The sequence below is a fragment of the Schistocerca cancellata genome, chromosome 7 (genome assembly GCF_023864275.1).
Source record: "Schistocerca cancellata isolate TAMUIC-IGC-003103 chromosome 7, iqSchCanc2.1, whole genome shotgun sequence".
NCBI lineage: Eukaryota > Metazoa > Arthropoda > Insecta > Orthoptera > Acrididae > Schistocerca > Schistocerca cancellata.
Window position 1 is genome coordinate 291,254,030 of NC_064632.1, and position 16,841 is coordinate 291,270,870.

Genomic DNA, 16,841 nt, shown 5'->3' on the forward strand with positions numbered 1-16,841 from the left:
TTTATTTTCATCAGTGGTTGAGGCACTCTTATTCATAATAGAGCTGAACGACCACAGGTTGCTACTAATTTCTTTGAGATTTCTTTACTTTAAATAAATACTGCAAATTAGTATTTAATTCAATGTATTTTGCCAACATCATTTACCTCTTGGGATACATTTTTCTTTTATCATTATTTCATTAATTCTTCATCTGTATACTTCATGTAACTGTCTGGTTCTCATGTTTATAGGTTGACTGACTATTCTGCTCACTATGTAAATTTTGTGTTAATTGGACCCAAAGGTGACAGAGTGCAACTGAATCCCTACAGAGCAATAAGTCACATAATTAACTAGGTTGTATGCTTGCCCAAATGGAGGATGACTACTAGGTTTGCATTCAGTTATGGGACACAAAATCAAATTTCGAGTCACACATACCTTCCAGGTATTCCACTGTATGTGATCAATAGCAAATAAAGAACTCTGTCTGAAGGTATGATGTGATCTTACCGACATCTTAAACCTCAGAATATTTAGAAACTGTCCTAATGTTTCATGTTGTTGCTGCTGCTGCTGCTGTTGCTGTTCTTTGATAATAACCCCCGAAGAACAGTATTTATGTCTTATGTGTAAAGATCCCAGTCTAATAATGTTATTTCTCACAAAGTCTTGACTTATTCTGTAGACTAATGCTCAGTTAGATAAATATTCATTCATTTCTTTCAGGCTCAAAATGGTGGTGTTGTAATGGTAAATTTCTACACTGAATTTGTGCAGTGCAACAAAACTGAACCAGCAACAATTGATACTGTTGTAGGTAAGCTATGGCTGAATTTCAGATTATTTGTCAGAAACCTATTACGTGTAGCATGTTACTGCTTTTGTTATTAGGCCTACCCATTTTATCATTATACACTGAGAGACAAAAAAATGAATCACCCAGAAGAAATGGTTGGAGGTCAGTGTAACTTCACACACATACACAAGACTTGCAGGTATGTAAATGATTTGAGTTGTAGTTCTCTGTTACTGTAGAACAATCACCACACAGTGCAGTAGCATTGTTCATGTTTAGTGTTGTTATCAGCTCTGGCAGGGTATACAAGGAGCATGAACAGCATCAGATGTTGAATGATCACTATGAAAGACATGGAGATGTCACATACTCACATGAGACAGTGTTATTAACACCCACAGTGTTTGAAAGGCACATTTTTGGGGGGGTCTCCATTTGGCTGGCCGTCAGATTGTACCATATCCAGATTTGTAGAGCATTTCGATGTGACAATTGCCTGATGTTGGACTGCATGGAAATGTGGGGGTAGGCATTCTCACCATAAATGTTTGGCTCGACCTCATCTGATGACCACAAGGGAGGATCATCACATCTGCACCTGCCATTCAAGAACAGGTGATGGACTCCCTTCAGTGTTCTATGTCATCCTGCACCACTGGTCGGAGATAAGCAGCAGTTGAACTAGGGAATCACCATCCCATGGGCAGACTGTTGTTAATGCCACAACACAAACAGCTTCCACAATACAGATAGTTCCATTTGGAGTGGTACGGTGACAAGGAAATATGGATTACTGATAAATGTATCCATGTTTTGGAGAGGTGCAGTTACGTTACTCCTGCCATCATGTTGTGAGGAACCATTGGGTGTGACTTCAGATCACAGCTGGTAGTGACTGAGGGAATTGTAACAGCACAATGGTACGTCATGGAAGTCCTGTGTCTTCTTGTGTTAGCTCTCATGTGGCAGTATTGTGGTGCCATTTTTCAACAGGACAATGCTGTCCACACATGGCATTTGTCTCTATGAAATGTCTGCATGATGTTAAGGTACTTCTGTGTTCAGCAAGACCCCAAGATCTGGGAATGAGCTTGGATTCAGCTCTGCCCCAGTGCCATAATTCAGGATATCAAAGACTAGTTACAACAGTTTTAGGGCAGCTTGCCTCAGAAGATGCTACAGCTTTGACACAGTCCCCAAGTGCATCAGTTCATGCTTCCAGGCCAGATGGGGCATAACATCAAACTGATAAGAAGGCTCATGCTGCCATGTTCTTAAATGTAAATTTGTCTAAGCTCTATAATCACTGGAATAACATCACATACCCTCTTAACTCGTGAAGTTTCATTTCACTAGATTCTCTCTTTCACTGCAAACTGTAACAAATTATATCTTACTGAACTCCTTTCTCTAAGAGGTTTTTAAAGCCATTTAAGAAATACATTGTTTCATTAAAAATATACATAGCTGCTCCCATATGTTGGTGAAGTGTTATCAATACAGCACATTACTTGCACCCGCACATATTGTTATTTGAGGGAATCTTCATTTCAATACCTTGTATTGCTTGGAAAATATTTGGGATATGAAAGTTAGGTGGTTCTTCCTATATATTTACATAGAAATTGGTACCAAGATTAAGTGTGTGTAATGATTTGTTTATGAGATATTGTTAAGAAGAACCTGTTGTACTCAGCAGCTTTTTTTTATAGAATCAACCATAAATTGGTTGAATTGCTTTAATTTACCCCATTTTAACTCTAAATTAATATTTAGTGTTTTGAGGGATAATTTCTTAATGATAAGATTTTTTAATTAAACTTCAGATAATGTTTTGAGCCCTCCAGAATTATTACAATGATTTGTGCTGCCTATGACAATAATGATTTTGGAAAAGCTTTTGCTTCAAACATTTTCATTTATATGAAACTTCTCCAGTTACATAATATAACTGCCAAGATATGAATCTATTTGAGATACACTGAACAAGGCAGCACTGGGGTTATCATACCTGTCTTGCATTCAGGAGTGACATTCAAACTCCTGTCACACCAGTCAGTTTTGTCTCCCCCGGATTCCTAAATTGATGCAGGTGAATGCTAAGATGTTTCCTTTGAAAAGGACAAACATGATCTGCTTCTACAGTTACATACATATTCCACAAGCAAACATAAAGTGCATGGTGGAGGGTACCTTGTACTACTGCTAGTCATTTCCTTTCCTGTTCCACTTGCAAATAGATTGAGGGGAAGAATGGCTTTCTATATTCCTCCATACCAGATCTAATTTCTCTTATCTTCATGGCCCTTACATGAAAGTTACATTGGTGCCAATAAAACTATTCTGCAGTCAGTTTCAAATGCCAGCTCTTTAAATTTTCTGAATAGTGTTTCAGAAAAATAATGTAGGCCTTCCTCCAGGAATACCCATTTGAGTTTCCAAAGCACCTCTGTAATACTCGCATATTGATTGAACCTACTGGTAAAAAATCTTGTGCTTCCCTATCAAATTGCTTTGATGTCTTCCTTTAATCTGACCTGAAGGAGATCCCAAATAATCAGTACTAAAGAATAGGTTGCATTATGTTTTATACATGGTTTCCATTATACATGAGCTACACTTACCCAAAATTCTCTCTATAAATTGAAGTCGACTACTTGGCTTCCCTACTACCAACCTTACATGCTCATTTCATTTCAGATCACTGTGCAGAATTATGCCTAGTTATTCAAATGGCATGACTGTGTCAAGCAGCTTACTACCAATATCATATTCGAACATTGTGGGATTGTTCCTACTCATCATCATTGACTTGCATTTTTCTACACTTGAGCCAAGCTGCCATTCATCACACTAACTAGAAATTTCATGTAAGTCATATTGTACCCACCTCCAGCCACTTATTACTGTTCACCTTGTGCCTGTCAAGATTTTTCTAGAAACTCAAATCTTCTAATTTCACTAACATGTTACTCTGGTTAAAGAATGTATTTTTTGACTCAGAAAAGTTAGAGCTTCAAGACAGCAACAGTGGATTTTTGAAAGGTTCACATTATAGATTAAAAAATTCAGGAATACTTGTTGTTCTTATTGTTTTTGTTGTGGTTGTGTGTTTGATACAGCTCTCCATGCTACTCTATCCTGTGCAAGGCTCTTCATCTCCAAATAACTGTGGCAATACATCCTTCTGAATCTGTTTAGTTTATTCATCTCTTGTACTCCCTCTATGATTTTTACCCTCCACACTTCCCTCCAACACTAAATTGGTGATCCCTTGATGCCTCAGGACATATCCTACCAATCAATCCCTTCTTCTAGTCAAGTTGTGCCACAGATTCCTCTTCTCCCCAATTCTGTTCAGTTCCTTCTCATTAGTTACTTCAGTTCCTTCTCATTAGTTACATGATCTACCCATCTAATCTTCAGCATTCTTCTGTAGCAGCACATTTCGAAAGCTTCTATTCTCTTCGTGTCTACACTGTTTAACATCCACTTTTCACTTCCGTACATGGCTACACCCCATGAAAATAATTTCAGAAAAGTCTTCCTGACTCTTAAATCTATCCTTGATTGTTACCAAATTGCTCTTCTTCAGAAATTCTTTCCTCGCCAAGATATTCGACAATGTATTTTTATAGGGTACAATTGCTGTATTTTGGGATTATCAGTATCGTTGGAAAGGAAGAATACTTTGTACGCCACGATCACACTATAGACACTTTTATTGTTACAAGATGACAGTTTCAACAGTCTTATGTTGCCATCTTGTGATCTTATGGAACTTGTTACAAAGTTGTCATGTAATTGAACTCGTGTAATGTAATAAGGCACTTCCATAATAATTTCCATAAAATCAGATGATGGCAGCATAAGACTGTTTAAACTGATCATCTTGGAACAATAGAAGTGTCTACATAGTGTATGAAGTGTGTTCTTCATTGCCAATGAATTTGTAATATGCACATTTGCCAGTTGTGCTGAAGTTTTGCCACATGGTAAGTAAAAATTTGTTAAAAGGCTGGTTGGTGTAGCTCATAGTAAACATTAAAAAAAGCCAGAAACTTCCTGAGATATTTTTCCCTACATGATTTTGGACATTTTTATCATTGCTTAAGAAAACAAAAGTGTTTACTTTGAACATCTGACAATAAAATGGGGAATGGAACAACTGAAAAAGCATCAAACTTTTTTTTTAGTGTCATGTTTTCATTGGTCACTTGCTTGTTCAGTATAGTATCTACATAATTATTCTTTTAGCAAGCATTATTCTGCAGTGTGCTTGATTCGGTATGTTATAAATCTGATTTTGTTTGTATGTAACATTTGTTTCAGACCATATCAATCACATTAGAAGAGTAGCAGGTGTTGACCATGTTGGTATTGGTGCTGACTATGATGGTGTTGATGAGTGAGTTCAAACAATATCAGTCATGCATTAAAAATGAGATAAATTTCAATTTTAACTTTTCATTTGCATACCTTTTGACTGCCTGGGCTTTATGAACATCTCATCCAAATAGCTAGTGTCTGCAGACATGAAAGCATAATTATGAATGTGTTCAGAATGGAAAAAAAGAAAAAAAATTGCTTCTGCACATATTACACCTGAGTTAATGTTGCGATTGTTACAGCATGCCTCTAGGCCTGGAAGATGTTGCATCATATCCATTTATCTTTGAACGTCTCATGAACCCAAAACCTGGTGAACCAACATGGAACAATACAGATCTTCAAAAGCTGGCTGGACGGAATCTGCTGAGAGTGCTGCACAAAGTAGAGATGGTATGTCCAAAAAGAACATAAAATTTTGTCAAGAAAATATTGTTAACCATTTTTTCGAAACAGATTTTCTAAAATTTCTTTTCAACATTTTTTTCTTTTAAAAAATTAAATACTCACCCCTTTTTTTTTAACTTTGTACTGGCAATTGTAATAAGGGATGTATCAAAAAGGATTTCACAATGTTGAAAATTTGTACAAAGTTATTCATACGACTTCCAGACTTTGCCTTGGTTATCTTGAAGGAAAATAGATAAAGTTTTGACACGTGTGGTACACTAGTATAGGTTTGTGCCAGGACAAGTGCTAGCAACAGTTGCAGTAATAATTACTGACTTTCCAGTTCTTAGTATACTAATGTATGTTTTGGTTTAAAGATTCAAAGTCTACAACAACTGTGCTATGTAATTTTTACACAGTGTATGGTAAGGAATCCTCCCAGCAGGCCTACTGTTTATGAGTGGCATAAGTGTTTTATAGAAACGGGATGTGATGTATGGTAAGGAATCCTCCCAGCAGGCCTACTGTTTATGAGTGGCATAAGTGTTTTATAGAAACGGGATGTGATGTAAGACATAACAAATCCTCTGTCATCCCTATGTGTTTGATTATATCGTAGAGCAAGTGAGACAAAGCTTTGTGAACAGCCCTACAAAATCGACCTGGTGTCTTTCTAGAGAGCAGAGCATCCCACGTATGATTGTTTGGTCTTTGGTAAGTAAACAGTTGCATTCCAAACTATACAAGTTTACAATGGTGCAAGAACTAAAAGACACTGATAAAATATGCTTGATAAATGTCACTACAGTATAAGTGAATAGCTCTGCTCAACTGTATAAGAATATATGATGTTATAAATATGACAAATGAAATCACAACATCAAGGAATAGGTCTGTTAAGCACATAATTTCTTATGTTATAAAAGCACTTATTAGTTGTATATTGTATTAAACATAAGATATATTCATATGAATTCAGCATAGAAAAAATTTTTGTAAAGATATTATATAGTTGTTAAAATGTATCCTGACAAATCCTATATCACAAATGTGATCATTGGGATGATAATAAATAAATAAATAAATTGCTCATGATGACTTTCGTGTGGAAATACTTCATTATTTTGATGAAGATTTTGCTGGAAAAATTATCCTCAGTCATGAGTTGACTTTACCACTTATGTGAAAAGTTGATATAAACAACTGTAAGATATGGGGCAGTTAAAATCCATGAAAATCCTTGGAACATGAATGTGACAGCTCAAAACTGAATGTGTTTTGCGCACTGAGCAAGAGCAAAGTACACAGACCCTTTCTTTTCCAAGAAAAATCTATCAACAGTGTATTTTGGAAGTTTTTAATCTCCAGATTGATGTTGATGACCAAGAACGCAGTGAATTATTTATGCAAGATGATGCAATGCCAGGCTACACATCTGATGTCCAGGATGTTATAAATGTCTACTTTCACGATAAGAAGAAGAGCCAAGGAGTGCCAGTCACACAGCCCCAACATTGACCGGATCTGACACCTCTTGACCTTTTTTCCTTTGTTATTCCCCCCCCCCCCCCCCCTGTGAATTCATTGAGGATACCATATTTGTTCCACCCTTCCTGGCTTCTCTACCAAAGCTCAGAGATAGAATCTACCTCACAATTAAACAAGTCACACCTGACACACTACAGCGAATTTGATAAGAAATCAACTTCAGATGGCATGTGTCTCGCATATCCAATGGATGTCACATTGGACCTGTTTAAGTATAAGGTATAAATCATTACGTATTTTTCTACAAAATGACACAAAAATCTTGTCTGTAAGTTAAATGAATAAATTGAGTTGAGTTTTCAAAGTTGTTAAGTCCTTTTTGATACACCCATTAATCAGCCCAGATTTCTCAAGTCCATTGTTCAGTGAATTTATTTAAGTATGTTGCATTGTGATCTCTCTACTATTTAACCAAATGTATCTTATTTCATCATTCATTTGTAACTGTTTGTTTATTGTATCACAAGGAAAATTCGCTTGAGAAAACTACAAAATTATGAGACAGAAATACTGACCAAAACTTACCTTCAGGATGCACAGTTTTTAGTACTGCCAGTAGGTACACATTAAAGTACATGTCACTATCCTTAGTGAGTTCCTTCGGGAGGAAAGAGGGATGTGTTTATGATGATTAATGAGAGGGACGTATCTGTAGAGAGGAGAAAGGGAGACCAGTTTAAGTTTTCTGAAAATGAAAAGTGAACAATCCATTGTAAAAATTACCAACTAATGAAAAATAACCAAGTTTGGCAGTTTTATAAATGCAATAGCAGTGCAAACTAGTAATCAGGAATGAAAGGCACTAAAACTGTTAATCACCTTGAAATTCTACACTTTAAAATTAATAAAATAATTTCCCATAGCAGCTTTTGCTTGCAGATATTTTCACATAAAAAGTTCCAACTATGCTTAGAAACAGTTTTAAAATGTTGTTTCTTCCTTTTAAAATACAAAATCAAGCATTAAAATAATTAAGGAGTAAAGGAGACCACTTAACAAACAGTAAAGGAATGGAGTTGTTGACAAACACACAAAAAAGCGAAAGAAAGCTTGATATATCAAACAGTTTCCATTTCCTTTGTTCTGGCGTCCCCTCCCAATCAATGCCTCCACCTCACCCTCATTGTGCACAGTACCTCACTGTACCCATAATGCACTTGCCATCACTCCCTCCCTCCCACTTTCCTAGCCAGCAAACCTGTTGCCTTCCTCCAAGCCACTAGCTACCCATTCCCGGCCCCTCTTCCTGTGCACTGCACTGCCCCCCCCCCCCCCCCCCCCCCCGCGCTCGCTCTCTCTCTCTCTCTCTCTCTATCTCTATCTATCTATCCATCCTCCCTCTCACCCTGTACCCAACCAACCCATCACAACTCAGATCAGCACAAGATTTTAATACTTTCCTGGATATAGCACTGCAACCATAAGATTCACTGTTTTTGTGCTATTTAATACTTCTTGCAATTTCTATACTGGTAGTGTCTCAGAAACTAGCATCTAATAACAGTTCCTACAGGAATCTTTCTGAAGAAATCTCTTTCATCTGCCACTATTTGGAATAATCCTGTAACATAAGTTGCGAATAATTTTTTTTCTATTATTCTTTCTCCCATAGCAGTTACTGTGACAGTTCTCATTTATTTTCTGTTTGATAAAATTCCAGTTTATTTTTTTCTTTGTGCTTCTGTATCTGTAGTAAAAATGTGGACTTAGTAAAATAATTAGAAATCTGCTCTTTTTCTCTCAGAACTGTAACAGTTACTTTCCAAACCAACCTACCCGGTTCTCTTCAGCTCATCAAGCTACATTCACAGATGTGTGCTTATATGTTTTCCCAGCGTATTTCTAATTTGTATAATTCTTGGGTGTCCATGATATTTCAGCAAACGGGCTTGCTTCCATCTTCAGGCGGTCCCTGATGACTGCTACTCCACTCCTTGTCAGTGTTCTTTACATGCTGGCCGTTACTCCTTCCACCACTCTACTCCTATTGCTAAATCTTGTGGCCAATGCAAAGGATGGTGGCAGTAGTGGGAGTAGTGGCTCCCAGCTCCAAACTCTGGTCTGCAGTGTCCATACTATCACTGTTGGATGTAGACCTCCCCGTAAACGAATCCTTTTCTTTTTCTAGGCTCAGTGCAGGGTTCCATGCCAGACTCAATCATATGTTGCTTTCTTTATTTTGACCCTGATTTCAGTGGCTTCTTCAGTCATGCAGTCCCAGAAGGAGGAAGCCTGCTGAGTTTTTGATGTTTTTGTGTTCTGTAGTACAGCCATAGTAGTTGGCCATGGCCAATTCGGTAGTCTGGTGTGACTCATTATGGCACATATGTTCGCAGCATCTCTCTTCTATCATGTGTACAGTTTCTCCAATGTATGCTTTGCTGTAATGGCAAGGAATTTGGTAGACCCCTTGTTTTGCAAAGACCTAGAAGTGTCAATATTTCAGGCAGTGGTCGAAATAAATATCTAACATTATAGTCTTGCCAACAAATGGGATGTGCTCTTCTTTTTTTTAATCCTGCTGTTGCCTAAAGGCACACCTTACCTGCTTGCTGCTGTACCCATTTTTCCAGAATCTTGTCTCGACATTCTTCAGATCAGTTGGAAGTTTGTCTTGGTCATGGATGCATTGTGCCCTGTGAAAATTGTATGTAAAATGCCTTCACCCTGGGAGTTGTGGTGACTACTGGAGGCATGCAGATACATATTAGTGTGTATTGGTTTTCTGTACACACAGTGTCCCAGCTTGCCATCTGGTTTCCATTTCACTGGAACATCCAGAAATGGGAGGGCACCATCCTGTTCCACCTCCATGGTAACTGCTGTGAATTCGGGTGACTGAGGAATTCACTTAAGCTATCCCGTCCATGAGACCAGATGACGAACATGTCATTTGTGTAATGATAAACATCAACACTGCTAGACTCAATGAAGGATGATGTAGGCCTGCACAAACCAGGAGTCTCCCAAACATTGAGGAAAATGTTTGCACAATAGGAGAAAGGTGTCATAAACAGGAATGCCACACTGAATCACACCAGACCAACAAATCAGCCGTGGCTGACTACAGTGTAAAAACTGGCCATACTATGGCCTACAATAACACCAAAGTACTCGGGCAATATTCCACCTTCTGGGATTGTGTGAATAAAGAGACAATTGAAATCAGAGTCTAAGATGGTATAGTTAACAGTCAGGCATGGAACACTACACTGAACCAGGAGGGTGTGGGGGCAAAACAAAACAAAAAAACAAAAAAATCCATACCCCCATGGGAAGGTCCACACCTAACTGGAGACCAGAGTTTGGAGCTTGGCACCACCACCACCACCACCACCACCACCACCACTGACATGGCAGCTGCATGGATAGCAGTAGGAGTGGAGCAGTGGAGGGTATAATGGCCGGCATTTAAAGGACGCTGACAGGAGCAGAGCAGCAGACATCAGGGAGCAGCTGAAGATGACAACAAGCGTGTCTGCCAAAATATGGTGGAGTAATTATGATGTGAACCAGCAGGGTACCCGAGATTTCTACAAATTACATTCAGACATTGATCTCTACCTGGCTAATAGATCCATTTATTTATTTATATATCGTATGGTAATACTTTTTTTATAAAGATTTCACATTACTATACGTCAACATTTAAGCACAGCTCTCCAGCATAAAATACCACAAATAATAACAGCTCTGGATGCAGAGCTGCTTCAGGCATTGTGGGAAACCGTTTTGTTGCCAGCAGCATTTCCATTCATCGATGGGATTGAATTAGGTTTCCATGAGAGACCTGGCTGTGATGAGAGTGGGATGTCTTGATCTTAGTCTTTTTCACTCTGCAGGGAATACATCATCCACTATTGGAAGGTCAGTGTTACTAACAATTTTCTGGTATTCACGCAGTAGGGTGCTCTTCTGTCTGATATCAGGAGGTGAAGTGTGGCTCAAGACAGGTAGTCAGTATGTGGGAAAGGATCGTATTGACCCACTAACAATGCGCATGGCCTTGTTAAGTTATACATTTATCTTTTTTACATGTGGACGATTAAGCCAGACATGTGCACAGTACTCTGCTGCTGAGTATGCCAAACCAAGTGCTGATACCTGGAGAGTGTCTGCTGATAATCCCCAGTGAGAGCTGTAAAGTTTATGGAGAATGATGTTTCTGTTTTTGAGCTTAGCAGATGTTCATGCCAAGTGCTCCTAAAAAGAAAGTGTCTTATCTAATGTGATACCGAGGTATTTTGGGTGTATATTATTATTGTGTGTCACTGTTTAGAGGCACAAAACGCATGGTTGTTTTCTGCTCGTTACTAAATGCAAATAAGTAGGAGGCAAAGTTGATAGGAGCTGAAGGAGTCCAGGTTGCAATAATATGCAGTACGGCACACTGTTAGAGATAAGGATTATTATTCAAGAAACACATAGTACAATGAAATTACTTATCTTCAGTAGTTTGTGGGACTGCGGCTGCAGCTATTAACTGACAATCTTGTAACATGGAATACCATGAACCAATACAACATATTCTCAGGGACTAAGCCTGATGGGCCCTCCTTAGAGAATCAAAGCAAACATTACAGAACTGGCTGAGGGCCGCGTATGAAAGTGCATCTGCTTAGGTTGAAATCTAGGTAAGAAGTGAACAAGGCACACTCCAGTGCTGTCGAGCTGCATGGCCCACTAGACTGCACTGTGCTCGACAGACGATGGGCTGCCAACCTTGTGTTGGCATGGCATTGTAGTAGTTCCTGTAGCAATGATACTACACCCCTCCCCTCCCCCCAAAACGTCGCAGTATCGTGGAATAAGGCTTGCGACATCGGGAGGGGGGGTCACGGGGGCGGCATAACTGAGGGGGCAGACAGAGGGACTGCCTGGGATGACTGCCCGCCCACGGTCCCGCATTCACGTGAGGGAGTGAGGGAAAAACCCGGTACAAAATCCTCCTCAGACTGCACACCACCCCCAGGTAGGCCCGAAGGGGACGGGGAGAGCTAAGCGTCCGTGGGCGATGGGGGCGATGCCATGATGGCGGCGTGCAGCGGAGTGACCGGCGAGGTGGAAGCCTTAGCTGGCGGTGGACCTAGTGACGGCGCATGCGCAGTGACCGCACCAGAGGAGTGCGCCAGCCGTGACAGTGGCGCGGGCTCCGAGGAAGACCGCAAGATGTCAGCATCTGCCGACAAAGAGGGGGCAGCAGAAACCAGAAGGCAGCACAACCTTAGCTGGTTCCTGTGCCGCTTGACCAAGCCGGACAGACCAGAAACAAGACACAGAGCGCAGCCAAGTAAGCAAATGATGTGCCCCTGGTTCCAACGCTGCCTGTCCGTAAAAACTCTGTAGAAGACCATAGCGTGCGGCATGAAGCTGGAAGGAGCCAACGTAGCGGAAGCAAGTGGCGAAGAAGGCTGCAGTAACTGCAAAAGTGACCTGCAGGCGCGACCATGAAGCAATGCAGCTGGGGAGTGAGTACCACACGGCTGGGAGCGCTACGACGACAAAAAAGTCCAAAGAGCATGCTCGCGAGAATTGGGTGCACAACTTAGTCAACTGTGGTTTGAACATGCGGACGAACCATTCAGCCTCGCCATTCGACTGCGGGTGGAACGGGGCGGTAGTCAGATGGCGATGCCATTGGCAGCACAAAATGTTTCAAATTGCTTGGAGACAAGCTGGGGACCGTTGTTGGAGACAAGCACTTCCGGCATTCCCTCCAGACAGAAAATCGACGTCGACGTCCGAATGGTACTCGCCGAGGTAGTGGAAACCATCGGGACAACAAAGGGGAAGTTGCTGTAAGCATCGATAACAATCAACCAGTGGGCATCCCAGAACGGACCCAAGAAATCAACATGGAGATGCTGCCAAAGCACATTAGGAGTCGGCCACGCAAAGAACTGTTAGCGGGGAGCAGATTGATGCTCCGCGCAAGACTGACAAGTAGTGAGCAAATCTTCAATGTCACGATCAATACTAATCCAGGTGCAATGACGTCGAGCAAGCTGTTTCATCCGCACAATACCCCAGTGACCAACATGGAGAAGGTGGAGAATTTCCGACTGCAAAGAACAAGGTACCATGACACGGGATTGATCATTTTCCGTTCGGAGTAATAGAACACCGTGGTGAACTGACAAACTATGGCGTTGAGCATAATAATGCTGAACTAGGGGGTCAGGAATTTGTGAAGCAGATGGCGGCCATTGCGAATGGATGTACTGCAAAACTTGGTGTAGAGAAGCGACGGCGCCCGTCACAAAAGCAATACGACGGAAGTCGACTGGAAAACCATCAGCAAACTCTGCATCTTGCGACTCACCATAGAGACATGACACTTCGGAGGAGTCAAAGGCATCGTCTGGACCAATAGGAAGATGAGACAACACGTCAGCATTGCCATGTTGAGCCGTAGGTCGATGCAAAATTTAATAATTGTAGTTGGACAGAAACACTGCCCAATGTTGCAATTTCTGTGCCATACGGGCTGGAACAGGCTTGGACGGGTGGAACAACGATGTCAAAGGCTTGTGTTCGGTAACCAGATAGAACTTCCAATCATACAAAAAATCGTGGAACTTCGCAACTTCATAGACAATAGCTAGAGCTTCCTTTTCTATCTGAGAGTAGTTTTGTTGCGCCGAATTGAGCAATTTTGAGACACATGCGATCGGGTGATCGACTGAATATACACAGTGCGAGAGAACTGCGCCGATGCCGTGTGAAGACGCATCGACAACCAAAACCATAGGCCGGGAGGGATCAAAAGAAACCAAACATTGATCACTGAGCAATGCAGATTTGAGCTGGTGGAAAGCAGCGTCACACTCTGGAGACCACACAAAAGGCACTTTCTTACACCGGAGGCAATGCAAAGGCGCTGCTATCTGAGCGGTGTTAGGAATGAAGCAAATGTAGTAAGTAATTTTTCCCAACACAGATTGGAGTTCCTTCAAGTTCATGGGTGCCGGCAAGTCTCTGATCACACGGAGAAGCAATGGTGAGGGGTGGATACCCTGTCCATTAATCACATGGCCTAAGTATTCTATCTCAGTCCAAAAAAACTTGCACTTATTCTTGTTACATTTGAGACCAGCCTGTGAAAGGCCACTAAACAAAGTTTTCAAGTTCTGCAAATGTTCTTCAGGGGTGCGACCCAACACTACAATATCGTATAGATAATTAGAGCACCCTGGAACCGTAGCACACAATTGCTGCAAATATGACTGAAAAATAGCTGGCACCAAAGCACAACCAAAAGGAAGTCGGCAAAACTTGAAAAGTCCCAAGTGAGTGTTTTTGACAAAGTAGCGCTGCAATGAGTCATCGAGCGGAATCTGGAAGTACGTGTCTCTCAAATCAATCATAGAAAAATACTTTCCTGCACCCACCTTATCAAATATGTCCTCAGGGCGTGGCAAAGGAAAAGTAGCAACAACAGTCTGGGGATTCATTGTGGACTTAAAACCTGCACAAATGCGGCATTTGGTTTCTTATGGAGTCGACCATTAGGTTTCTTAACACACACTATCGGTGATGCCCAGGGTGAGGCAGACATGGCTTCTATGACCCCAACATCTTTCAAATGCATGAGTTCTGCAGCTACTGCGTCGTGTTGCACAGGTACACAAGTATAGCATTGTCTCTAACTACAACATGTGCAGCGAAGTTAGAAGCGCAGCCCAAGCCATTGGAGAAAATTTCACTAAACAGCACAGAAAGGGAGTCAATACTGTCATTGTGGTCACTAGCTGAGCTGGACAGGACATTGTCTTGCACCGAGAGGCCAAAAAGTTCAAATGCATCCAGTCTGAAAATGTTTGTAGCATCACGCGATTGAACGATGTGGAAAGTCACTGTTCTGGTGGTGGCACCATACGTGGCCTGTACACTACACACACCAAGCACTGAACTTTCTCGTCCTGTGAAAGCAGTCAGCTTGGAAAGTGAGCGGCGGTGAGCCAAGCAATGCATATGTCTTGTGATTCAGTAAAGAAACCGAAGCACCAGTATCTAACTGCAAACGCACAGCACGTCCAGCGATGCGGAGAGTCACAAACAGTTTGCGTGCACCATGCTCAATGCAAATCAGAGTGTCTGAGGAAGTGTGGCTAGGCACATGACTTGTGGGAGATGCTCGTGGTGTAGAAGCCCATTCAAAAATAGCATTAACGTCCATTAGTTACCCAAAGTCAGTTCCACGGCGAGAGCCATTGCGGTGATGCCACTGCAAATTACCCAAACCTGACACGTGTGGGGTTGAGTGTTCCGTTTAGAACACACGGCTTGAACATGACCCATTTTGTTACAGAGAAAACACTGAGCCCGACGGGAAGGGCACTTGTCTCGGGGCTGAGCACTAAAACACTTAGGGCAAGATTTGAGTCTAGGTGCGGAAGCACGGTTAGCAAATTGTTTACGCACCTGCTGGCTGTGCGGCAGAGCCGGCTGTGGTGAAGCGGAGTGCGTGGGCCCGTTGTGAGAAGCACTAACCGCGCACACGCACGGTGTTGCATCGAACGTGGAATTTGCCCTGTCCAACGTATCCTGGCGATCCAGCAAATCTAACAATTCTTGCAAAGTAGGGTTCTTAAATTTGAGGACTTGTTCCCGGAGGCAATGATCCGTCACATTTTGCGTGATAGCATCTCTGACCATTACATCTGCATAAGACAGTCAGCAGGCACACTGAAAGTCACAGTCGGAAGTAAGCCCTTGCAAGTCTGCAATCCACGAGCGGTTAGGCTGACCAGTTTCACACCACAGGCAAAAAAAATTATAACGCACAGCAACGACATTGACACTGTCCTTGTAATGTGCGTCCAACTTGCGGAGAACATTGTCATACAACTGTTCTTCCGGGCGGGAAGCGGGGAAGAGTTTCGTTAACACGCAGTACAGTTCCACACCTGCGTGAACAATAAGGAAAGGGAGCCGCGCATTACCTGCAATTTGGTAGGCCTCGTAGTGTGCTTCAAGCTGTGCGCGGTACTTGTCCGAGCGTTCCGTGTCAGGGTTGAAGCATCAGAACGGCGGTATTGGTGTTGGTGGTGTAGGCGCCAGGGGTGCCGGCTGCGGCGGCGTGTTTGCTTGCGCCACTGTAGTCTGTATGGTCACAAGTCCTTGCATCACTGTGAGCAACTGCGTCATCTGCTGCGTCTGAAATTGTAAAAGCTCGGGCAGCAAAGGTTGTTCTCTTTGCGAAGCCATGGTGCAACAAACAGAAAACAGAAAAGCGGGTAGCAACTACTGTACCGCAGATGAGGGCAAACCAGAAAAGTAAGCGAGCAAGTGCCCGCAGGGCGAAAGCATCTCGCCAACCTAGGTGAAACTAAGTGGACAAACATGGAAGCAAAGAACCAGAATTGCAGCTAGTTTAATGAACTCGGAAATAAGGGACCAGACTCATCGCCACTTTATTTATTGTGTCTCACTGTTTAGAGGCACAAAACGTGTGGGTGTTTTTAGCTCGTTACAAAGTGCAAATAAGTAGGAGACCGAGTTGATAGGAGCTGAAGGAGTCCAGGTTGCAATAATAATTGAAAAACAACTGCTATCACTTAGTAGCGGAAAAGCATCCGGACCAGACGAGATACCCTTAAGATTCTACAGTGATTATGCTAAAGAACTTGCCCCCTTTCTATCAGCAATTTATCGTAGATCGCTGGAAGAACGTAAGGTACCTAGCGACTGGAAGAAAGCGCAGGTCGTTCCCATTTTCAAGAAGGGTCAT

At 41.8% G+C, this 16,841-nt stretch overlaps 1 protein-coding gene across 1 annotated transcript in view; it reads left to right on the forward strand.

Moving 5' to 3' along the window:
• LOC126092294 (dipeptidase 1-like) overlaps positions 1-16,841 on the forward strand; it is a 510,684-nt gene that overhangs the window by 486,753 nt on the left and 7,090 nt on the right. The window contains exons 8-10 of the mRNA XM_049907813.1: positions 712-802; positions 5,114-5,189; positions 5,413-5,563. Of these exons, the coding sequence (XP_049763770.1) occupies positions 712-802; positions 5,114-5,189; positions 5,413-5,563 (318 nt within the window). The remainder of the gene's footprint in view (positions 1-711; positions 803-5,113; positions 5,190-5,412; positions 5,564-16,841) is intronic.